At 50.5% G+C, this 26,308-nt stretch overlaps 1 protein-coding gene across 1 annotated transcript in view; it reads right to left on the bottom strand.

The window, feature by feature from the left end:
- Positions 1-250: 250 nt before the first annotated feature.
- Positions 251-26,308, bottom strand: part of LOC147116219 (L-fucose kinase-like) — a 56,167-nt gene continuing 30,109 nt past the window's right edge. Inside the window, exons 2-5 of the mRNA XM_085992022.1 lie at positions 25,402-25,590; positions 23,211-23,310; positions 3,942-4,165; positions 251-1,552 (exon numbers count right to left, since the gene is read on the bottom strand). Of these exons, the coding sequence (XP_085848148.1) occupies positions 1,433-1,552; positions 3,942-4,165; positions 23,211-23,310; positions 25,402-25,590 (633 nt within the window). The 3' untranslated portion in view covers positions 251-1,432. The remainder of the gene's footprint in view (positions 1,553-3,941; positions 4,166-23,210; positions 23,311-25,401; positions 25,591-26,308) is intronic.

A 26,308-nucleotide genomic window follows, 5' to 3' on the forward strand; every position in this document is an offset into this window, starting at 1 on the left:
TACTATTCGCTTCAACCACTCCCTGTGATAGCAAGTTCCACATTCTCACCACTCTCTGGGTAAAGAAGTTTCTTCTGAATTCACTATTGGATGTCTTGGTGACTATCTTATATTGATGGCCTCTAGTATTGCTCTTCCCCACAAGTGGAAACATTCTCTCTATCCACTCTATCAAAACCTTTCATAATTTTAAAGACCTCTATTAAGTCACCCCTCGGCCGCCTTTTTTCAAGAGAAGAGACCCAGCCGGTTCATCCTTTGGTGATTTTAATTGTGACACAATTACCACGGTCTCAGCAGAGAATCATCAATCCCATAGAACCACAGGACTTTACAGCACAGAAAGAGGCCATTTGGCCCATTGTGTCTGTGCTGGCTCTTTGCTAGAGCTCTCCAATACTAATCCCACTGCCCTTAATAACAACTCTCTGCCTACAAGAATTACAAAGTATTTACAGGACAGGAACATGTCATTTGGTCCAACACGAGCCTCTTCCCACCCCAGGGGAAGGGTACGTCCCCAGGATGGAGAATCACCCTGGGGTTGCTCCATTTGCTCCGAGTGGCGAGCATTAAAGCAGCATTCAGAGCAGGTCATCTGCCTGTCCTGGGAATGTGTGGGAACCCTAACGAGGTGGTCAATGGTACTGTAGTGTAGTGCTTATGTTACTGCACTAATAACCCAGGGACCTGGATTAGTAATCCAGAGAACAAAAATTCAAATCCCACCAGGGCTGCTTGAATTCAGTTAAAACACTTTGGAAATAAAAAGCTGGTTATTAGTAAAAGTGACCCCGAAGCTGTCGGATTGTCATAAAAACCCAATTGGTTCACTGCTGTCCTGTAGGGAAGGAAATCTGCCATCCTTACCCGATCGGGCCTGTATGTGACTCCAGTTCCACAGCAATGTGGTTGACTTAACGGCCCTCTGAAGTGGCCCAGCAAGACACTCAGTTGTATCAAACCAGGACAACTAGGGATGGGCAATAATTGCTGGCTGTGCCAGTGACGCCCACATCCCAAGAATGAATAATAATTTAAAAAGTCTCATTCCCCACACCCTCCCAAAAAAAAACAACTGACCCAAAATCTCCTGAAGTGTCACTTCAAGGCAGTAACATAGTCCCGGAGTGTGAATCAAGTTACAAAGCATTCAAACTTCATCCTTACAGTCGCAGCAGCATCTGAACTCTCGACAAAGTAATCGCTTCAGGTCAATGCCGACTGCTGTGCGATGTGTAGCATACACGGGAATGATTCTGATCCATTTGTCTTCATAAAAATAAACCATGCTGTCAAAAACGTTAACGCTACCTCCAATGATTTGAAATTCTCTTAAATGTAATCAAATTCTTCATTATTCCCAGTGATTTCGCCCTGATTTATTTATGATAGTCCAAAGTTTATGCATGATGCTGGTTTAACCCAAGTGTTATTCGGTCGGGCAGGAGATAATCTGTGTAGGATTCGATTGTCCCTCTGTTGCAGTCAGACACACGGTGATTCCAGTCTCATCTACCTCCACCTCATGGACATTGAAGTTCCCCAAACCCTGTAAGGAGGTCAGAATTCAGATCCATTAACATATCACCCTCACCTTCCCAACAACAGACCAGTAGCTCCCTGGAGAGAGTGAGAGCTGGGATTCTGGCTAGGAGCAGATAGGGAGCCTGGCACAAAGTCTGATATTTCTCTTGCCGATGATGAAAAATTCATCGAGAGCCGCCTTAACCTTAATGACTAGTGGCTGCAGGGCAGCAGGAGGTGGAGAAATACGGATTATTTTACAAAGACAGATTTTGGTATTCAGGTAACATTTTAGAAATTGCTGGGCAGCCACTCAAACTACTCATTATGAGAGGGGGAGGGGCAGACCTCGCTGGAAATGGGGTGTGTCTCCAAAAAACTTGGAGAGGGTGCGGGGTCCGAGGGCCAGTATAGCTCTTAAAAAGTGGGAAATTTCCTTTTCTGCTAACTACACGGACGGGGAGGTGCTCCCCTTACCTTTCAGCTCTGAGCTTTACAGGCAATTCCCACATGAATTCGATAGGAACAGGAGGAGACCATTCTGCCCCTTGAGCCTGTTCTGCCATTCAATTAGATCATGGCTGATCTGTATCTTAACTCCATCTACCTGCCTTGGTTCCGTGACCCTTAATACCCTTTTCCTAACAAAAATCTATCAATCTCAGTTTTGAATTTTTCGATTGACCCCCAACCCTCAACAGCTTTTTGGGAGAGAGTGCTCCAGATTTCCACTACCCTCTGTGTGAAGGAGTGCCTCCTGACATCACCCCTGAACGGCCTGGCTCTAATTTTAAGGTTATGTCCCCTTGTTCTGGTCTCTCCCACCAGAGGAAATAGTTTCTCTCTATCCACCCTATCAAATCCTTTAATCATCTTAAACACCTCAATTAGTTCACCCCTTAATTTTCTATACTCCAGGGAATACAAGCCTAGTCTATGCAACCTGCCCTCATAATTTAACTCTTTTAGCCCCGGTACCATTGGTGAATCTGCACTGCCCCCGTGCATCCTCTGCCCTACAGGAAGGTGCTGAGTTGAGTCATTAAAGAGCGGAGCTATAGGAGCAGATCTTCACTCTCACTCAGCAAGTAGTGTGTGGGAGGATCTAAATAACAGAGAGAAAAGGAACTTTTAAGTGACTATGACAGGTTCAGGTTGTCATGGATTGCCTCAATAGTTCAGTGGGTAAAGACATCACCCAGTTTGGTACTGAGCGACACAGAGCATACTATCCCAGTCTACCTTGAGTCAACTGATCTCAGCCCGGACAGCAGTAGGAAGACTAGGGTTCCCGTTCCTGCCACTATCCAGTGCTGGAAAGTGCACCATGCGCGAACATCAGTGGAGGACAAGTTCTGGCTTGGCTGTGATGCCACTCACAGTTGAGCAGCCTGCCAACCCACATGTGACTTGGACAAGGGTTGTTTATGCCCGTGGAGCTGTCCCCAACCAGAGTCGGTGCCTTCAGGAGAGGGCAACAAAAAGAAACTAAAACCTTTGGTTGGTTGGGGGTCTGAATGGATAGAAACCGTCACCATGCTGAGCAAACCAAGGTATAGAAAAATCACCATGGATAGAGTTTTGTTTGCTTATTATGGAGGGCACAGACTCTCCCTTTAGGGACAGACCCACCTTATCCAAGTCTAGACACCTTAGCTGCAGGTTGGTAAAGGCCAAGGTTTGCAGACTCCCGGGTGTGCACAGGGGTACTGCTGGAGTAAAACCAGCTGAAACTGCAACAGTTTACTAGCACACGGCACTAACAAGCTTCCTGGTGTTTGGCCAGGCAGGACCTCATCTCACCGGCCTAGACTTGCAGGGTTATCGGGAGCCGAGTGGGAAGAATTGCAGCCCCCTCCCCCCCACCCCACCCGTGACAAGTCTGCCCCTCCAGGTCCCATTAGTGAGACAGACTGGCTCAGCAGGAAGTGCCCTGGAGTGCAGTGGACCTGTCTGAATCAGGTATGGGATATCACAGAGGAGAGGAAAAACATATGAATTAAAAGGTAAATATTAAGCAACACAGTAGAGGTATCTAAAACAATGGCACTCCAAAAACTGGGCACCTTGGGGTGAAATTGGTCTACTTCAATGGGGAAAAAAAAATCAGGCTCCCGATGCGCTATGGCTACTTTGCGCTTCTGGCAAAGACCAATTTCACTCCCTTCCTTATATCCCGCAATGCCTACAATTTTTCCTCCCCAAAGTTTAGGTCACCTTAATGTAAACAGTCAAATCCAAATCCCTGCTCCTCACCCCAAGATCATAGCGTTGGGAATGTGCGACTGAACTTGCAGAGGATTGAAGCAGTTTGGGATTCCACTGCAGCCAAGGAATGTGATTGGAGCTCAGCAGGAAACAGCGATTCCGTGATGGTGCACTGTGGGGGTTTCAGTGACAGCTGGCCACCTTACCTCGCTCACTTTCAGTATCCTCTCGATTTCCTCCTTCTGCCGAGGTTTCCTGGTCAGGAGGTAAAGGAAGCCTCCACCGCCCGCCCCGGCCAAGCTCTGCCCGTGAACATGGGGGTGTAGGACTGCCATCATCTGTTGGACCGCGGACGGTTCACACCCGGGGGCCATGCACTTCTTCTGCTGCCAGTAGGTGTTCAGGCACTGCCCGATCTGGGAGAGATCACCTGTCAAATACACAGATTATACTTTTTAATGTACATTTTTTTCTCTCTCCTGAAGCTGCGGACTCCAACTGCGTATGAGAGAAAGAACTTTACGTAGCACTTGTCATATACTCAGGATGTCCCAAAGCACTTCACAGCTGGTGCAGTACTACTGAAGTGTCGTCACTGTGGTAATGCAGGAAAACATGGCGGTTTGCACCCAGCAAGTTCCCACAAACAGCAATGAAATAAATGTTTGAGTGATGCTGGTTGAAGGATAAATGCTAGCCAGGACACCGGGAGAACTTTTAGAAATAGTACCATGGGATCTTTTACGTCCACCCGAAAGGGCAGACTTGGTTTAACGTCTCATCCGAAAGATGGCACCTCTGACAGTAGCACTCCCTCAGTACTGTGACAGTCTGTATCGTGCTCAAGTCTCTGGAGTGGGGCTTGAGCAAACAACTGCTGACTCAGAGTGTGACCACTGAGCCAAGGCTGACACTAGGGCCGTGATTTTATCGGCACTGAGGGTGGGTTTGGAGGCGGGTCAATGGTTAAAATCATTTTGATTGATGGCGGGGTCCGATCCCACCATCAACCCGCCTCCAAACAATTTTCCCAAGTGTCGGGTTGCCAATTTGCGCATGGACCCGATACCTAGCAGCGGGAAGAGGATTAAAGCCAATTGCCTGCCTATTAACAGGTAGTTAAGAGTAGTTGACAGGCTATTATTTAATTTTGCTGCTTCTGCCTCAGGCTTCCTGACATCCGGACACCACGCCAGGTAAATGTGGCGTGTTATGAGTCTGCTGTAGTGTTTCTGCATTGATGACAGCTGCAGAAGGATCCAATGGTGCACTGGTGAGTCTCAGAGGTAAGAAAATGTTGGGAAAATCATTTTTAATGCATTTACACATTTCTTTAGGTAACAAGTTTTGAATTGGATGTCTAGTGCCATCTCATTGGGAGAACCTCTCTCACCAGTGACATCGCTTCTGTCACCACACCTGCAGCTGCCATCTGTTCCAGCCTATGGAGAGAGTCATTGGAGAGCCTGGGTGCAAGAGCTCACCTTTGTACAGTGATTGTCAGTGTTTGCAGCACCTCAATGCTGTCAAACACTGAGAAATCAGCTGTCAAAAAAAAATTGTGCGTGGTCCCTTTAAGAAAACCTGCAGATGACACATTATCAAAAAACGTCACCTGACCAGTGTGGTAAACCACTGTTTGTATTCCACTGTGTACATGCCTGGACATGCCTCGGCTGACTCCTCCCACAAGTCCTAGTATAAAGGTGACTGCTCCCCAGCCCTTTGTATTTCTGGACCGGTCGACCACTCGAGGCAGACCTTCATTCTTTTGTTAATAAAAGCCTTTAGTTACTCTCTTAACTCTCAGTCTTTTATGAGTAATTGATAGCGCATCAATTTTATTAACAAAATTTTTATAATGGAGATCCTCACACCAGCATGCCTGGACTTAGATCATCGGGAGGCGGACTCATCCACCAAGTTTACTCACTGGCTTAAGTGTTTCGAAAAATTCCTGACCGCCTCCGCAGCAATCAAATCGGACGAGGACAAACTGGATGTCCTGACCTCCAAAGTGAACCACCGAGTGTACTCGGTCATCCAAGACGCGACCTCGTACGCGGACGCTATCAAGCTCCTCAAGGACCAGTACACGCGCCCAGTGAACGAAGTGTACGCCAGGCACCTTCTGGGGAGTCGTAAACAACAACCTGGGGAATCGACCGTGGAATACCTTCAGGCACTGTCTGTGCTTGGCCGGGCCTGTGGTTGTAAGGATGTAAAGGCCGCCGTGTACACAGAGGAACTTATCCGGGACGCTTTTGTAGCGGGCCACAGATCCAATTACACCCGACAGCGACTGTTGGAGCAGAGTGACCTCGACCTCAACAAGGCCTCTGAACTCGCACTATCATTGGATGCAGCCTACCGGGGCATGGATGCCTACTCCTCTGCACCGTGGACGCCGCGGAGAATGACAGCCTGGGACACGGTAGGACCGCCTCATAGCGCCGTCACACCCCAGCAACGGCCCAACTACCGCAGCAGTGTCCCAAGGCCAGACAGCAGTGCCCCAAGGCCAGAAATGCTACTTCTGTGGCCAGGCAAAACACCCCAGAGTGCGCTGCCCGGCGAAAAACGCGATCTGCTCGGGCTGCGGGAAGAAGGGACACTACGCTAGCGTCTGCCGGGCCAAAGCCACCCCGAACCCCAGCAGCGCCGCGTGTGGGCCATGCGGGCCGCCATCTTGGGCCTCCCCGGCCATGTGCGAACCACCGGTACAGCAGCCATTTTGGACGCCTCCAGCCACATGGGGATCATGGACGCCGCCATCTTGGACGACAGCTGGAACGCAGCAGGCCCCCAACACCGCCTCATCTGATACCCGCAGCGACACACCGACCCCTACGCTGGCATCCGTTACACTGGACCAAGTGAGACCGCACCAGCTGGCCAGTTCCACAATGGACATTAAGGTAAATGGTCACGATACAATCTGCCTTTTTGACTCTGGGAGCACGGAGAGCTTCATCCACCCCGACACGGTGCGGCGTTGCTCTCTCCCAGTCCTGCCTGCGCACCACCGGATTTCTATGGCCTCCGAGTCCCAGTCGGCGGACATCGGCGGCTACTGCGTGGTGACACTCGTAGTAGACGGGACTGTGTACGATCATTTTAAACTTCTGGTCCTGCCCGACCTCTGCGCTGCCGTCCTGCTGGGGTTAGATTTTCAGTGCCACCTTAAAGTGTTACGATGGCGTACGGTGGACCCCTACCCCCACTCACAGTCCGCAGCCAGCAGCTTCCAAATTGCCCGCCGCGCACCAGGTGCAACCTCTCCACACTCAGAGTCACCCCCCCCGCACTGTTTGCTAACCTCACCCCCGACTGTAAGCCCATCGCCACAAAGAGCAGGCGATACAGTGCCGGGGACAGGGTTTTCATTAAAACCGAAGTGGAGCGGCTCCTGAAGGAAGGGATTATTGAGGGCAGCACCAGCCCCTGGCGAGCCCAGGTTGTGGTCGTTAAGACCGGCGAGAAGCAGCGCCTGGTCATCGACTACAGCCAGAAAATAAATCGCTACACCCTGCTGGACGCCTACCCACTCCCCCGCATAGCTGATATGGTCAACCAGATCGCGCAGTACCGCGTCTTCTCGACCATTGACCTGAAATCAGCGTACCACCAGCTCCCTATCCGCCCTGAGGACCGCCAGTATACTGCCTTTGAGGCAAACGGCCGCCTCTATCACTTCCTTAGGGTTCCCTTTGGCGTCACCAACGGGGTCTCCGTCTTCCAAAGGGAGATGGACCGGATGGTAGATCAAAATGCGTTGCAGGCCACTTTCCCATATCTGGACAATGTGACCATCTGCGGCCGTGACTTGCAGGACCATGACGCAAACCTCGAAAAATTCCTCCGCACCGCCCAACTCCTGAACCTGACATATAACAAGGAGAAGTGCATATTCCGCACAAACCGCCTCGCCATCCTTGGCTGCGTTGTGGAACACGGAGCCATCGGCCCCGACCCCGACCGGATGCGTCCCCTTATGGAACTCCCACTGCCTCAAGGCCCTGAAGAGGTGCCTAGGGTTTTTCTCCTATTACGCCCAGTGGGTCCCCTACTATGCGGACAAGGCCCGTCCGCTGATCAAGTCCACCTCTTTTCCCTTGACGGCAGAGGCCCGCTTAGCCTTCCACCGTATCAAGGAGGACATTGCCAAAGCCACCATGCACGCAGTGGATGAATCCATCCCCTTCCAGGTGGAAAGCGACGCGTCCGACTTTGCCCTGGCCGCTACCCTCAATCAGGCGGGGAGACCCGTGGCCTTCTTTTCACGAACCCTCCAAGGCCTGGAGACCAGACACTCCGCTGTTGAGAAGGAGGCCCAGGCGATTGTGGAGGCTGTGCGTCATTGGAGGCACTACCTGGCCGGAAAACGATTTACCCTGCTCACTGACCAGCGTTCAGTTGCTTTCATGTTTAACAACAAGCAGAGGGGCAAAATCAAAAATGACAAGATCTTGAGGTGGAGAATCAAACTTTCCACCTACAATTACGAGATCTTGTACCGGCCCGGGAAGCTCAATGAACCCCCGGATGCGCTATCGCGTGGCACCTGCGCCAGCGCGCAGATCGATAGACTGCGGGCCCTCCACAATGACCTCTGCCACCCAGGGGTCACCAGGTTCTTCCACTTCATCAAGGCCCGCAACCTGAGGAGGTCAGGACCATGACCAGGAACTGCCAAGTCTGCGCTGAGTGCAAACCGCACTTTTATAGACCAGACAGGGCCCACCTGATAAAAGCCACTCGCCCCTTCGAGCGCCTGAGCGTTGATTTTAAAGGGCCTCTCCCCTCCTCCGACCGCAATGTGTACTTCCTCAATATTATTGATGAGTACTCCCGTTTCCCGTTCGCCATCCCCTGCCCGGACATGACCAGTGCCACGGTCATTAAATGTCTGAACGACCTCTTCACCCTGTTCGGTTTCCCCAGCTATATCCATAGCGACCGGGGCTCATCGTTTATGAGCGACGAACTCCGTCAGTACCTGCTAACTAGGGGTATTGCCACAAGCAGGACCACCAGTTACAACCCCCGGGGGAACGGACAGGTGGAAAGAGAAAATGCGACAGTTTGGAAGGCCGCCCTGCTAGCCTTAAAGTCTAGGGGCCTTCCAACATCCCGCTGGCAGGATGTGCTCCCCGATGCGCTCCACTCTATTCGGTCACTGCTCTGCACTGCCACTAACGCCACCCCTCATGAGAAAATGTTTGTCTTCCCAAGGAAGTCCACATCGGGGACATCGCTACCGCCATGGCTGACGTCCCCAGGGCCGGTCCTACTGAGAAGACACGTGAGGACCCATAAAACGGACCCCCTGGTCGAGAGGGTCGACCTCCTCCACGCCAACCCCCAGTATGCTTACATTGCATACCCGGACGGGCGGGAGGACACAGTCTCCATAAGAGACCTTGCACCCTCGGGGGCCGCAGTAACCCACTACTCACTACCACCCCCCCCCACGATCCGATATCCAGCCCCAGCAGACGGCAGGCCTGGGCCCCGCGACCCGCTCGACATCTACGAGGACGACACGCCTGTGCCACAGCCTACACAGGACTCGACGCCGGAAGCTCCACTACCCCTGCCGTCGCCACGCCGATCACAGCGGCAGACAAGACCTCCGGAGAGACTCCAATACACTAATTTTTAATACACTTCACCCCGCCGGACTCAATTTTAAACAAGGGGTGAATGTGGTAAACCACTGTTTGTATTCCACTGTGTACATGCCTCGGCTGACTCCTCCCACAAGTCCTAGTATAAAGGTGACTGCTCCCCAGCCCTTTGTATTTCTGGACCGGTCGACCACTCGAGGCAGACCTTCATTCTTTTGTTAATAAAAGCCTTTAGTTACTCTCTTAACTCTCAGTCTTTTATGAGTAATTGATAGCGCATCAACCAGCTTCCTCTTAAATTGAGGGCGGGCTTGACAAGGTCAATCAGCGTAAAATCACGTCCGTGGGCCGGATGCAGTTGGGGGTGCAACTGGAAGCCGGAAACCACCTGACCCTCTCCCAACCCGCATCCATTTACAAAATCGCGGCCTAGGAGTTAGACTGTATTTGGAGCCACAATTGCACATTGGCCCCCATCGATAGCTTAGTCCTGGGTAAAGCCACTGGCCCACAGTGATACTAAGCCATGCAGACCAGAAGTCCCAGGTGCCGTACAGATACACAGGCACTGGCTGGCCTACCATACCTTACCTAAGTGACTGTTCTTCCTGTGTGAGCCCAAGTAGTGAGTGTGGCCGGAATCTGTCCTCAACTAATGACCACACACACATTTTCCAGCAGGGGTCAGTGGAGAGTGATCAGGAACAAGAACCCCATTAAATCTCCTCTAGCCCAGGAGCACCAAAGCCAGCTGTAGTTCCAACTACAGTCATAAGAACATAAGAAATAGGAGCAGGAGTAGGCCAATCGGCCCCTCGAGCCTGCTCCGCCATTCAATAAGATCATGGCTGATCTGATCCTAACCGCCAATCTACTATCACTGAACCATCTCCTGAATCTAACAGAATTAGACACACGAAATAGGAGCAGGATCAGGCTACATGGCCCCTGGGCCTGCTCCGCTACCCACAGGGCCATGACCAATCCGAACCTAGACTCATGTCCAAATTCCTGCCCGTTCCCCATAACCCTATATTCCCTTTACTTCTAGGAAACTGTCTATTTCTGTTTTAAATTTATGTAATGTGTTAAGTATGTGTATTGTATTGAACAATTAACACAAAGACTTAAACGTATAACTCAAACAGGTCTTTACTGGTTGGAGGTAGGGACTATACATAGGTCTTTACTTCATGCCCACAGGCGGGAACTGAGGGGGATCAGTACCCACAGTACTATTTATACCCCTATGGCCAGGAGTGGTACTGCGTATCACTACGCCCAACAAGTAGTGCAGTCCTGTCCATAGGTTCAAAGTAGCACACATATTACATACACAACATTCCTCCCTTCCTAGCTTTACAGTCATCTCCCCATTTAACATAACGTAATAACATATATACATATATAACTTCAGGTTTACATAACAGAATAACATAGATACATAGTGATATACCTATCAATTCGTCCAATAAAAAGCGACGAGTTAGGAACGTAACTAAAGGTTTTTATTGACTAAATAACAGAGCCCACCCTCGTGGGTGATCGGGTCCAACAAGGAGGAATACCAGCCAGTCGACTACCTTTATACCTGGGCAGGTAGGTGGAGCCATGGGCGGAGTCGGAGGTGGTCAGCCCAGGTATAACAGCGCGACAAGAGGCGACCTCGTATCGTGATACAACAGTGATAACGGTGATAACAATACAACAGTGATAACTATAGTGTAACGATAAAAGTGGTTTACCACATTCACCCCTTGTTTAGATTTGAGTCCGGCGGGGTGAAGTGTACTACCAGTTCTGGTATGTCAGTCTGTCCGGAGGCCTCGTAAGCCTCTCCGATCGTCGCAGCGGCGGTGCTGCATTATCCGGTGTTAGTGCTGGTGTCTGCGTGGTCGGCGAAGGCTCGTGGGGTTCCGGCATGCCGTCTACCTGGGCTGGAATTGGGGGGGTGGTGGGGGGGGGTAAAGGTGGTGTCTCCGGAGTGCCCGAGGGTGCGAGGTCTCGTAAGGAGACAGTGTCCTCCCGCCCGTCTGGGTAAGCCACGTAGGCGTACTGGGGGTTGGCGTGCAGGAGGTTCACCCTCTCGACCAGGGGGTCTGTTTTATGGGCCCTCACGTGCTTTCGCAGCAAGACGGGCCCCGGAGAGGTCAGCCAGGTTGGTAGAGTGGTTCCCGTAGTCGACTTCCTGGGGAAAACAAACATTCGTTCATGGGGGGTGGCGTTAACGGCAGTGCAAAGTAGTGACCGGATGGAGTGCAGCGCTGTCGGGAGGACTTCCTGCCAGCGGGAGGTTGGGAGGCCCTTAGACTTTAAGGCTAAGAGGACGGCCTTCCATACCGTCGCGTTCTCTCTTTCCACCTGGCCGTTCCCTCGGGGGTTGTAGCTGGTGGTCCTACTTGCTGCAATACCTCTCGCTAGTAGGAACTGACGGAGTTCCTCGCTCATGAAAGAGGAGCCCCGGTCACTATGTATATAGTTTGGGAACCCGAACAAGGCGAAGAGGTCGTTCAGGCATTTAATGACCGTGGTACTGGTCATGTCTGGGCAGGGGAAGGCAAAGGGGAAACGGGAGTACTCATCAACAATGTTGAGGAAGTACACGTTACGGTCAGAGGACGGGAGGGGCCCCTTAAAGTCGATGCTCAGGCGCTCGAAGGGGCGGGTGGCCTTGATCAGGCTTGCTCTGTCCGGCCTAAAGAAGTGCGGTTTGCACTCGGCACAGGTCTGGCAGTTCCTGGTTATGGTCCTGACCTCCTCGATGGAGTAGGGCAGGTTGCGGGCCTTAATGAAGTGGTAAAGTCTGGTGACCCCGGGGTGGCAGAGGTCGTTGTGGAGGGTCTGAAGTCTATCACTTTGCGCGCTGGCGCATGTAATTCGTGACAGAGCATCGGGGGGTTCGTTCAGCTTACCTGGCTGGTACAAGATATCATAATCGTAGGTGGAGAGCTCGATTCTCCACCTCAAGATCTTGTCATTCTTGATTTTGCCCCTCAGCTTGTTATTAAACATAAAAGCGACCGAACGTTGGTCGGTAAGGAGGGTAAATCGTTTGCCTGCCAGGTAGTGCCTCCAGCGTCGTACCGCCTCCACAATCGCCTGGGCCTCCTTCTCGACCGACGAGTGTCGGATCTCAGGGCCCTGTAGGGTCCTTGAGAAGAAGGCCACCGGTCTCCCCTCCTGGTTAAGGGTGGCGGCTAGGGCGAAGTCGGATGCATCGCTCTCGACTTGGAAGGGGATGGACTCATCCACTGCGTGCATAGTGGCCTTGGCAATGTCTCCCTTAATGAGGGAGAAGGCTGCGCACGCTTCCTCCGTAAGGGGGAAGGATGTGGACTTCATGAGGGGTCTGGCTTTGTCCGCATAATTGGGCACCCATTGGGCATAGTAGGCGAAGAGCCCCAGGGTTCTCTTAAGTGCCTTAGGGCAGTGGGGGAGGGGTAGCTCCATGAGGGGGCGCATTCTTTCGGGGTCGGGGCCGATGAGTCCGTTCTCTACTACACAGCCAAGGATGGCAAGGCGCGAGGTGTTAAACACACATTTCTCCTTATTGTAGGTGAGGTTCAGCCGTTGGGCTGTACGGAGGAATTTCTCCAGATTCACGTCGTGGTCCTGCCGGTCGCGGCCGCAGATGGTGACGTTATCTAGGTAGGGGAATGTGGCCTGCAGTCCGTTCTGGTCAACCATCCGGTCCATCTCCCTTTGGAAGACCGAGACCCCGTTGGTGACACCGAAGGGGACCCTAAGGAAGTGGTATAGGCGCCCATTCGCCTCGAAGGCGGTGTACTGGCGGTCCTCGGGGTGGATAGGGAGTTGGTGGTAGGCCGACTTAAGGTCGATGGTCGAGAATACGCGGTATTGTGCAATCTGATTGACCATGTCAGATATGCGGGGAAGGGGGTATGCGTCCAGCTGGGTGTATCTGTTTATGGTCTGGCTGTAGTCGATGACCAGGCGATTTTTATCGCCGGTCTTAACGACCACGACCTGGGCACGCCAGGGGCTGTTGCTCCCCTCGATGATGCCCTCCTTCAGGAGACGCTGCACCTCAGAGCTAATGAAAGCTCTGTCCCCAGCGCTGTACCGCCTGCTCTTGGTAGCGACGGGTTTGCAGTCGGGGGTGAGGTTAGCGAACAGGGAAGGTGGCGGCACCTTGAGGGTGGATAGGCTGCAGGTGTTACGCGGTGGGCGGTTTAACCTTCACTGGTTGTCGACTGTGAGTGGGGGGAGGGGTCCACCGTATGCTAGGGTTACACTTTGGAGGTGGGATTGGAAGTCCAGCCCTAGTAGGACGGCAGCGCAGAGCTGGGGGAGGACGAGGAGTTTAAAGTTTTTATACTCTGTACCCTTAACCGACAAGGTCACAGCACAGTAGCCGCTAATGTCCGTGGCGTGGGACCTCGATGCCATCGAGATTCGGTTGCGCGTTGGCAGGACAGGGAGGGAGTAGTGGCTCACCGTGTCTGGGTGGATGAAGCTCTCCGTGCTTCCGCTGTCGAACAGGCAGGTCGTGGCGTGGCCGTTTACTTTGATGTCCATCATCGACTTGGACAGGTGGTGTGGGCGGGCTTGATCCAGAGTGACGGAGGCTAGCGTGTAGGTAAGCGAGTCGTTGTCGTCTGCGGGCGAGGCGGTCGTCGGGTCCGGGGGCCCGGTGGCAGTCGGGCGTGGTGGGTAAAATGGCGTCTCCCACGAGGTAGGACAAAATGGCGGAGAAGATGGCTGCCCCCATAACTCACATGAGGCACTATTGGGGTCGGTTGCCTTGATCAAAGATGGCCGCCCCCATGACTCACGTGTGGGGATACTGGCCTCAGTTGCCGTGAAAGAAGATGGCCGCCCCCACAGTTCGCATGAGGCACTGCTGGCCTCTGAAGATCCGCTCCTGCAGGCCTTAGAGAAGTGGCCTTTCTTCCTGCAGGTTGCGCAGGTAGAGTTCCTGGCTGGGCAGCGCGACCTCGGGTGCTTCTCCTGGCCGCAAAAGAAGCAGCCGGCGGCCCGATCGCGGGTGCCCGATGTCGGAGCCGGTACCGGGGGTGGCAGGCCCGGTCGGGTCCGGGACGCTGAGGTAGGTCCCGGGGGCGGCGCTGCGAAGGGTATTGCGGTAGGGGTCGGGCCCGAGTCCCAGGGTCGCGAGCAGTACCTGGAAAACGCCTCCTGGTCCTGATGGGCCACCTCCAGGGAGAGAGCGAGGGCTTCAGCTTTGTCCAGGTCGAGGTCTTTAGCTTCAAGCAGTCTTTGCCGTGAGTAGTCGGACCGTAGGCCTTTCACAAAGGCATCGCGGATATTATCTTCCGTATTTTCAACAGCCGTCACCGCTTTAAAGTCACAGTTCCTGCCGAGTGCTCTTAGCGCCCGTAAAAATTCAGCTACAGACTCTCCTGGCTGTTGCGGGCGGGATCTTAGGAGGTGCCTGGTGTACATGTAATTTACCGGGCTGCGGTACTGCTGTTTCAGTAGGTTGATAGCGGCCTCGTACGTAGTCGTGTCCTGGATGAGTGCGTATACTCTCGGGCTCGCTTGGGCGTTCAGAAGTCTTAGTTTGGATCTCTGCGGGGCGCCGGATTCTTCCAGGTAGGATTCGAAGCAGTCCAGCCAGTGTTTGAAGTTGAGGGCTGCGTTTGCTGCCTGTGGGTTTAGATCCAGGTACGGTGGTTTGAGGGCTTGCAGCCAAGCCGGCTGGTGTGGCTGTGCTTCTGGGAGGGCTTCTGGCTGGCCAGTAGTAGACATCTTTAAAATTTAGTCAATAAAATTGATATACCTATCAATTCGTCCAATAAAAAGCGACGAGTTAGGAACGTAACTAAAGGTTTTTATTGACTAAATAACAGAGCCCACCCTCGTGGGTGATCGGGTCCAACAAGGAGGAATACCAGCCAGTCGACTACCTTTATACCTGGGCAGGTAGGTGGAGCCATGGGCGGAGTCGGAGGTGGTCAGCCCAGGTATAACAGCGCGACAAGAGGCGACCTCGTATCGTGATACAACAGTGATAACGGTGATAACAATACAACAGTGATAACTATAGTGTAACGATAAAAGTGGTTTACCACACATAGATAACTTCATGTCAAAACAGATCACAGATTCAGTCTCTGCGGAAAACAGTTCACAGATTCAATCTCTGTGGTGTAGTCGGTTCACGTTGTTGGAGTGACTCATTCAATAGTCCTTCCATGGATTTAACAGTTTGAACTTCCGAACTGAATTGGCTCCGTTCGGAGGGACCACGTGTGTGATCTGGTAGAGGTGATAATGGTTCAGATGGGTCATCTTCTGTTTTTACTTTTCCTTTTCTGCTTCTTGGAGACTCTCTGGGCTCCATTGTCAGCTGCCACAGCTGCCAGCTGCATGCGCAGTTCCTCCTTCTCTTCCTCCTGTTTCCGTCGTAGAGCCAGCTTCTCCCGATGTTCCGTAGACTTTTGGTGCTCCTCCATGATTTCTGCACTTTGGGAGTCGAAGTTACAAGCTGGGCAGGACAGGACATCGTAATATTCGGTGTCGTCCACCAGGTCATAGTAATATTCGGTGTCGTCCTGAGCTAGACCAGTGAGAGGGTCGTCTATTTCCTCCATACCCAGCTGGACGTTAGCCAGCTCTTGTTCCAAATCCAGACATCTTTCCTGAAGAGACTTCTTCATGTGTACCTCTGCATCCAGCTTTTTCTGGGCTTTCAGCAAGTCGTTTACTAGTGACCTCATTTGTGATTTTAATACTTCAACTTCCTTTGGAGATTGATTGATCGGACTATGCAATCCCTCTACCGGAGCAGCTGTTTCAGCGGTCTGTTGTTCTATGTTGACGTGAGTCAGCGTACTTTTGGCATCCAAGGGCTGCTCTGTTGCAGTCATCTCAGTCTGTGTTGCCACCTCAGCTCTTCCAATAACCTTTGAGAGCTCCGAACCCCTTTCGTTTGAATATTGAAGTTCATGTTCAAGTTTTTCCCATTTCAGAGTCCTGTCCTTCAGCATATGCAGGAGTTGGCTGACCGTTAACTCCTCTGACATCAGACGTTTTGTGTGCTCCTGCTCCATTTTCTCCATCAGCTGCTTCTGTTGTCTTTCCAGATTCTCCAACTCTATATCAAAGAACTCTTTCGTTGCATTCAACTCTTGCTCAAAACGGCGAAGCATTTGTTCTAATTGCTGTTGTAGTTTGAAATGGAGTTGAGTTCGAGCCCGGTGTCCCTCAGAAATGGGCACATCAGTAGACTTGCCAGACTCAGAATCCACAGTTAAACTATGTTGTTGTTGCTCAGTGGAATTCTGTGCTGAAACTTTGTCTTTTGCACCTGAGTTGGGCTTACCATCATCCGTTCCAGAGTCTGGGCCGACTATCTTCACCGAGTTCTCACTCGTTATTGTTTGTAGGAAATGCCAGTCCATATTCATTTTCCTAATCCACTCCCGTCCTAGTAGTGGAGGACCTCCTTCAGATATCACATATAAGTCCATTATTTGACTGTCTTCGCCCTTGTGGACCACTGCAACCTCTATTTTCCCGATGGGGTACACTCTTTGCCCCGTGTATGTTTTCAATATAATCCCCGTATCCTGTAGGGGAATATGTTGGAATAACTTCCCGTAATCTTTCTTATTTATGACCGTCAATGCCGATCCAGTGTCCAATTCCAGTTTTACTTGGACTCCTTCTATCTGAAGAGTGACCCAAATTGTCTGGAGGTCTGCACCCTTACCAGCGTTGAGTACTCTTAAGCTAGCCAGTTCATTACAGCTTAAGCTAGCCAGTTCATTACTGCTAGCGTCTGAATCGGACTCCTGTTCGGTCACCTTGTGTACCTTTGCGTATTTTCCTTGCGGTGACTTCTTGTTGCTGGTCTTCTTCCCTGACCTGCATACTCTAGCTATATGTCCAAGCCTACCACAAGTTCTACATTCTTGGTTTTTAAACCAACACTGGTTCTGATCATGCGTTGTCTTTCCACAACGATAACATTTGCCAGAACTCACACCCAATTTGTGTGCACTGAGCTCCGGTGACCGTAGCTGCATTACTGCCGTGCCTCTCGCTGCGGCTTCGTGTGCTGCTGCCATAGTGACCGCCTTCTCAAGCGTCAGCTCATTCTCCTCTAGCAGTCGCTTTTGTGTATCCTGTTTAAATAAACCACACACAAATTTGTCTCGAAGTGCCTCTGTCAGTCCCGTTCCAAACTGGCAATATTTCGCTAATTTACGCAATTCCAGCAAATCATCAGCATTGCTTTCATGCTGTAGCTGCCTTCTGTCGTAAAATTTAAATCGTTCCGCTAGCATCAGCGGCGTGGGGTTTAGATGATCTTTCAGGACAGTAACAATCTCATCGAACGTCTTATCCGCCGGTTCATCTGGTGATAACAGGTGTTTCAATTGCCCGTATGTCTTCGCACCCATTAAATTTAATAATGTTAGTGCTTTATCAGCCTCACGAATTTTATTGGCCTTACAATAATTTTTAACTCGTTCAACATATATGGCCCAATCTTCGATGTCACTATCAAAGTTGCTAATATTCCCGTGTTTAGGCATTGTAGTACTTTATCAGATTTGCAATTTCTCAGATTTTTTTTTAACTGTTATCCAAGATGGCGGCTTCCCGCTCTTGCCGTCGTCCTCCGCCCACAAAATGGCGGTTTTCCCGCTTCTGCCTTCTTCCCCAGCGGTTTTCCCGCGAAAAATGGCGGCTTTCCCGCGCTTCTCGCTCTCCCCGCCCACTTCAATGGCGGTTTTCCCGCGCTTCTCGTCGCTGACTTTCAGCCCGACTGCGGCTCTTATCTCCTGTGCGATCGCTGGTGCGCCGCCCGCCCGAAACGGTTCTCAGCCCTTATCACCGGTGCGATCGCTGGCCCGCTAAGCGCCTCCCGCTTGAAGCGGCTCCCGGCCTCTGGCTCACCCGCTCGGCAGCTCTTGCTCGCTCCCTCCCGGGCTCTGGCTTACCCGCTCGCGCCCTCCCGGGCTCTGGCTTACCCACGAGGTTATGGAGGCTTCAGGGTCCTAATGCCTGTCGCTTCCAGTCGCTGGAAGCTGTCAGGATTTCTGCTGCCCTTCAGTTTTCAGTGGGGTGTTGAGGATTGGAACCTCTCTTCAACGTCCTGTCTTTGGACGAAGCCGCTGTGGAATAACTGCCGCAGGGTTCGAACCGACTCGTCGCCAGTGTTAAGTATGTGTATTGTATTGAACAATTAACACAAAGACTTAAACGTATAACTCAAACAGGTCTTTACTGGTTGGAGGTAGGGACTATACATAGGTCTTTACTTCATGCCCACAGGTGGGAACTGAGGGGGATCAGTACCCACAGTACTATTTATACCCCTATGGCCAGGAGTGGTACTGCGTATCACTACGCCCAACAAGTAGTGCAGTCCTGTCCATAGGTTCAAAGTAGCACACATATTACATACACAACATAATGATGTAGCTTCTACAGCTTTTTGGGGCAGCATATTCCATGGACCTACCACCCTCTGAGTGAAGTAGTTCCTCCTCATCTCAGTTTTGAAAGAGCAGCCCCTTATTCTAAGCCTATGCCCCCTAGTTCGAGTTTCACCCATCATCGGGAACATCCTCCCCGCATCCACCCGATCCAACCCCTTCACAATCTTATATGTTTCAATAAGATCGCCTCTCATTCTTCTGAACTCCAATGAGTAGAGTCCCAATCTACTCAACCTCTCCTCATATGTCCATCCCCTCATCCCCGGAATTAACCGAGTGAACCTTCTTTGTACTGACTCGAGAGCAAGTATGTCTTTTCTTAAGTATGGACACCAAAACTGTATGCAGTATTCCAGGTGCGGTCTCACCAATACCTTGTACAACTGAAGCAATACCTCCCTATTTTTATATTCTATCCCCCTAGCAATGAAAGCCAACATTCCATTGGCCTTCTTAATCACTTGCTGCACCTGCATACTAACCTTTTGAGTTTCGTGCACCAGGACCCCCAGATCCCTTTGTACTTCAGTACTTTCCAGTTTCTTGCCATTAAGATAATAACTTGCTCTACGATTTTTCCTGCCAAAGTGCATAACCTCACACTTTCCAGTATTGTATTCCATCTGCCAAATCTCTGCCCACTTACTTAGCCTGTCTATGTCCCCTTGCAGGTTTTTTATGTCCTCCTCACTCACTACTTTCCCTCCCATCTTAGTATCATCTGCAAACTTTGATATGTGACACTCGGTCCCCTCCTCCAAATCGTTAATATAGATTGTAAAGAGTTGGGGACCCAGCACTGACCCCTGTGGAGCACCACTAGTTACTGATTGCCAGTCCGAGAATGAACCATTTATCCCGACTCTCTGCTTTCTGTTTGATAGCCAATCCTCTATCCATGCCAGAATATTACCCCCAATCCCGTGATTTTTTATCTTAAGCAATAATCTTTTGTGTGGCACCTTGTCAAATGCCTTTTGGAAGTCTAAATACACTACGTCCACTGGTTCCCCTTTATCCACCCTATATGTTACTTCCTCAAAGAACTCCAGCAAACAAACATGACTTCCCCTTCATAAAACCATGCTGACTTTGTCCTATTAAATTATGATTATCCAAATGTCCTGTTACTGTCTCCTTAATAATGGACTCCAATATTTTACCTACCACAGATGTTAGGCTAACTGGTCTATAGTTTCCAGCCTTCTGTCTACTGCCCTTTTTAAATAAGGGCGTTACATTAGCAGTTTTCCAGTCTGCCGGGACCATTGCTGATTCCAGGGAGTTTTGGAAAATTATTACCAATGCATCCACAATCCCTACCGCCACTTCCCTCAAGACCCTAGGATGTAAGCCATCAGGTCCAGGTGATTTATCCGCCTTGAATCCCATTATTTTACCGAGTACCACTTCCTTAGTGATTTTGATCGTGTTTAGCTCCTCCCCCCATAGCCCCCTGTTTGTCCAGTGTTGGGATATGCTTAGTGTCTTCTACTGTAAAGACTGATACAAAATATTCATTCAGTGTTTTTGCCATCTCCATATTTCCCACCATTAATTTCCCGGTCTCATCCTCTAAGGGACCAACATTTACTTTAGCCACCCTTTTTCTTTTTATATAACTATAAAAACTCTTACTATCTGTTTTTATATTTTTTGCTAATTTACTTTCATAATCTATCTTCCCTTTCTTAATCAATCTTTTTGTTACTTTTTGCTGTCTTTTAAAGTTTTCCCAATCCTCTATCCTCCCACTAAATTTGGCTACCTTATATGCCCTTGTTTTTATTCGAATACTATCCTTAATTTCTTTACTTAGCCACAGATGGCTGTCTTTTCTTTTACACCCTTCTCAGTGGAATATATATTTTTTTGGAAGTTGTAAAATAATTCCTTAAATGTACACCACTGATCATGTATCGTCTTACCCTTTAATCTATTTTCCCAATCCACTCTACTCAATTCCGCTCTCATATCTTCATAGTCTCCTTTATTCAAGCTTAGCACGCTTGTTTGAGATCCAACCTTCTCACCCTCTAATTGAATATGGAATTCAACCATGTTATGGTCACTCATTCCAAGGGGATCCTTTACTAGGACATTTTTAATTAATCCTGTCTCGTTACACAGGACCAGATCTAAGGTTGCTTGCCCCCTGGTTGGTTCAGTTACATACTGCTCAAGAAACCCATCCCTAATACACTCAATGAACTCATCCTCAAGGCAGCCCTGCCCAATTTGATTTGTCCAATTAATATGATAGTTAAAATCCCCCATAATTATAGATGTTCCCTTATTACAAGCCTCAACTATTTCCTGATTGATACTCCGTCCAACAGAGTTGCAACTGTTCGGAGGCCTATAGACTATGCCCACTAGTGTTTTTTTCCCCTTATTATTCCTTACCTCCACCCAAACTGTTTCATTATCCTGATCTTTTGACCCAATATCATTTCTCTGTATTACAGTGATTCCTTCCTTTATTAACATAGCCACCCCACCTCCCCATTCCTTCCTGCCTGTCCTTCCTGATCGTTAAATAACCTGGTATGTTTAATTCCCAGGCATTGTAACCCTGCAGCCATGTTTCTGTAATGGCCACAAGATCATACCCATATGTAGTTATTTGTGCCATTAACTCGTCTATTTTGTTACGAATGCTACGTGCATTCAGATAGAGAACTTTCAAATATGTTTTGTGACACTTAGTTCCTGCTTTTGCCCTTTTTATTACTTTACCTTTTACTCCATACCTTCTGCCACTTCCTGACACGCTCTGGTTTTTAATTTCCCCACTGCTACCTAAGTCTATGACCTTCTCTGTTGTCATTTTTATTATTTGCTCTCTAGGAACCTCCCCCCCACTAGTTAGTTTAAAGCCCTCTCTACAGCCCTAGTTATATGATCCGCCAGGACTCTAGTCCCAGCACTGGCCAAGTGAAGCCCATCCCAACGGAACAGCTCCCTTCTGCCCCAGTACTGGTGCCAGTGTCCCAGGAAGCAAAACCCATTTCTCCCACACCAGTCTTTGAGCCACGCATTTAACTCTCTAATTTTATTTGTCCTAGCCAAATTCGCTCGTGGCTCAGGTAATTATTACCCTTGAGGTTCTGTTTTTTAATTTGACCCCCAGCTGCTCATACTCCTTTAACAGAACCGGCTTCCTAGTCCTATCTACGTCGTTTGTACCAACATGGACCACGACAAGTTTATTTCCAGCCCAGAGGAGATGTCCTTAACCCTGGCACCGGGTAGGCAACACAGCCTTCGGGACTCTCGCTCTCGGCTGCTCCTGGTCATTCAAAGTGCATTTTTTAAATTATCCGATGATTTGAATTGAACAACATAAATAACATGGCAAAGTGGGAATCTAGTGCAAAAGTAAAATGGAACCATTAAATCATTTGAATTTAGAGGAGTAGACCATACTGTCTGGGCTAAGATCAGGTAACTTAGGCCAGGCCAGAGAGTGACTCTAACTCAGGCCAGGCCAGAGAGTGACTCTAACTCAGGCCAGGCCAGAGACTGACTCTAACTCAAGCCAGGCCAGAGACTGACTCTAACTCAGGACAGGCCAGAGACTGACTCTAACTCAGGCCAGGCCAGAGACTGACTCTAACTCAAGCCAGGCCAGAGACTGACTCTAACTCAGGCCAGGCCAGAGACTGACTCTAACTCAGGCCAGGCCAGAGACTGACTCTAACTCAGGCCAGGCCAGAGACTGACTCTAACTCAAGCCAGGCCAAAGAGTGACTCTAACTCAGGCCAGGCCAGAGACTGACTCTAACTCAGGCCAGAGACTGACTCTAACTCAAGCCAGGCCAAAGAGTGACTCTAACTCAGGCCAGGCCAGAGACTGACTCTAACTCAGGCCAGAGACTGACTCTAACTCAGGCCAGGCCAAAGAGTGACTCTAACTCAGGCCAGGCCAGAGAGTGACTGTAACTCAGGCCAGGCCAGAGACTGACTCTAACTCAGGCCAGGCCAGAGACTGACTCTAACTCAGGCCAGGCCAGAGACTGACTCTAACTCAGGCCAGGCCAGAGACTGACTCTAACTCAGGCCAGGCCAGAGACTGACTCTAACTCAGGCCAGGCCACAGACTGACTCTAACTCAGGCCAGGCCAGAGACTGACTCTAACTCAGGCCAGGCCAGAGACTGACTCTAACTCAGGTCAGGCCAAAGAGTGACTGTAACTCAGGCCAGGCCAGAGACTGACTCTAACTCAGGCCAGGCCAGAGAGTGAACCTGGGCCCTTCTAGCCTTTTACGGTTTAGTATCGCTGTGGGAAGTGGCTGTATCTGGGATCTTACCTGGAACTTTTTGCTCCATACTACACAAGGTGGTGCCTTTCCCACAATGAGAGTCTGTGGTAGGGCAGATTGCACGTGCTCCTGCATCCTTGCTTACCTTTGATAAAAGCTTGTGCACATTCCTCCGCGTTCCTGACCAGTGCGTCAGCATTCTCCACAATACTCGGCAGCCGGGCGTACCAATTCCTCAGCACATCCTGTGAAGCAACCAAAACAATCACAGAAACCGGGATCGGTTCTACTTCTAGATTGTTCACATCGGCCACTTCCAGCGGCCTCAGACCAGGAGCTCCTCACTGGCCTCTGCTGATGCTACTCTCACTGGTAACTGGGAGCTCCTGGTACCCGGGTTAACCCTCTTTCTAATTTACCCTGCCCGAGGAAAGTGTTCCGGAGGAAAATAGGGACAAGAGGAGGCCATTCAGCCCCACGAGCCTGTCCCACCATTCAATTAGATCATGTCTGATCTGTACCTCAACTCCCTATCTCTTGATGCCCTTACCTATCAAAAATCTATCGCTAGTCTTGAACATTTCAATTGTTCCTCAGCATTCACAGCCTTTTGGGGGAGAGAATTCCATATTTTCACAGCCCTCTGTGTGGAAAAAGTGGTTCCCGATTTCACTCCTACCCGGCCTTGCTAATTTTAGATTATGGGGGTGTCTCTCCTGAAGATCTGGTCAGGAAGGAACCTTACTGCGTGAGTGAGACACAGGTGGAGTCTTTATTTTAATACAAATCTGGCACGTGGAAAGATCACTCGAGCTTACTTACCTCAGTTTGGTGAGTTTCAACTATTGGGAGCCAAGTTGATGGAGGGAGGGTCACTTGGACATTGCGCATTTTGTTTTTGTAAGGGAGAGAAAAATCAGCCAACGTAGGAACAGGAGGAGCCCCTCGACCCTGTTCCTTCATTCAATTAGATCAGGGCTGAGCTGTAATTTAACTCCATCTACCCACCTTTGTTCCATATCCCATTATATCCCTACCCAACAGAAATCTATCCATCTCAGTCTTGAAATTTCAATTGACCCAAATCCACATCATCATCAACATCTGACTCAAGCTGTAGGAAAGCACTCTCGGCTCTCAGATTTGAGTTTAGCCAGAGTGAAGGGATGAAAGTCTCTCTCTACAAGCTCTCAGGGTCTGACATGAGTGAGTTTGGGCTGTCTCAATCTATTCCCTGTCTAAGATCAGCTAACTCAAAGAATCTTTGACATCCATATGAGAGAACCTCAGTTTAATGGGGGGACAATTGGCTCGCGCCTCCTTTGGTGCGGTAACATTGCTGGGGCGCTACTTTTAATGCCCTGAAAAAGTTAGCGCCCCCGCAGCAAAAATTGAATGGTAACGCCCCAAGCAGGAGGTGGGCGCTACTGGAACTGCTCCCCCTCCCTCTTGGGGTGCTCCCATTCAATATTGTGGCGCTATGCGCAACAGCGTCACGGCACATTACGCCTCCCACCCCTGATTAAAGGGGAGGGGCCTAGCGCAGCACGCACCGGGGCCCTGCTGGACCACCGGGGAGCGGGGTGCCGGCAAAACAGCCCGGCACTCAAGGAGTGCCAGGCTGCCCGATCGCAGCCGGCACCCCGCAGCAGAAGGCAAAAGTGGGCAGGTGCTGGCAGATGGCCCCCCCAAAAAGATGGCCGCCTGGCACCTGCCTTTTAATTTGCATGACCGCAAACATGGCACCCTGACCCTGTTGGACATATCGTCCAGCGATAGGTCAGGGAGTGCGAGCAAGCGGGGCGCTGCAATGACGTCATCGCCAGAGGCACAGCACCACAGGGCGTTACCGCTAACCTCCTACTCAATTTCACAGGAGGCGATAGCAGCGCCACACCCAGGCGCTAGGTGCTGGTGCAAAGCAACCCAATTTTTCCCCCAATGTCTCATCTGAATGACGGCATCTCCGACAATGTATTGCTGAGGGAAGTGTCAGCCTAGATTATGTACACAAGTCCTGGAGTGGGGCTTGAACCCATCATCTTCTGACTCAGAGGCAACAGTGCTACCCACTGAGCCAACTCAGCACAGGGTGTAGGTCATACCCGGGACCTACCTGGTCTTATGGCTCAGATCAACTGCACCAATGGAAGAGCCTAGCTCAGTGAATTTAAAACAGCAACATAGTTTCAGGTTTCCCATGATATTTTCTGCTGGGAGTTCCTGAAGGGCAGAGGGTATCGTGCTACACCTGTAATATAAAAGTACTAGAGACTCGACAGAGTGATCTCAGCCTGCTCCTGAGACCACCACCGTTATGTGACGAGCGCTCTAACCTGGAGAAGGTTGCGTGCAAGCCGTGTTTTCCCCGTGTACACCAGCAGCAAGTGGTCATTCAGGGTCTTCACAAACTCGTCCGTCACTGCAATGCGCTCAACGTTCACTCGGAGGGGCAACTGGGGTTTGGAACCGACCAATCTTGATACCAGGCACCAGGCCTCCGACTTGATCCTGCCAGCCTCCACCTAGGAAAGTAAGGGATGTTAATAAGCAGAAAGACTTGCATTTATATAACATCTTTCATGACCTCAGGATGTCCGAAGGTGCTTTACAGCCATGTAGTTACTGTTGTAATGTAGGAAACGCAGCAGCCAATTTGCACACAGCAAGCTCCCACAAACAGCAATGAGATAAATGGCCAGATCATGAGGTAGAAACACATGGGCGGCTGTGCAAAATGGGCACCCTGGGTTTGGCCACCCGCGATACTCCCCGCCTGATACGGAATTCCATTGCAGTCAATGGAATTCCATATCGGGGGAGGTGTTTAACGGGCGGTCAATGCGATACTGCCCCGTTTGTGCTACCACCCAAGACCCAGTTCTACCCCCATATGTTCCAGGTGTTGGTTGAGGGATAAATGTTGGCCAGGAAACCGGAGAGAACGCCCCGCTCTTCTTCGAATAGTGCCACGGGAAATGCCATGCCCACCTGAGAGGGTGGCCTCGGTTTAACGTTTCATCCAAAAGGCAGTGTAGCACTCCCTCAGTACCACACTGAGATACCATCCTAGATGAGGAGCTCAAGTCCCTAGAGTGGGGCTTGAACCCACAACCTTTTGACTCGGGCGAGAGAGCTGCCCACTGAGTCACGGCTAATGAGGCCTGTTGGAGGCTTCAACCTTATGCTTGAGTGCGCATTCTCTTGGCTGCCATTCACAGTTAAGGGTGAGGTGGGGAGGGG

The sequence above is a fragment of the Somniosus microcephalus genome, chromosome 6 (genome assembly GCF_052327205.1).
Source record: "Somniosus microcephalus isolate GS21.2 chromosome 6, FLI_Smic_1.0, whole genome shotgun sequence".
In the NCBI taxonomy this organism is placed as follows: domain Eukaryota; kingdom Metazoa; phylum Chordata; class Chondrichthyes; order Squaliformes; family Somniosidae; genus Somniosus; species Somniosus microcephalus.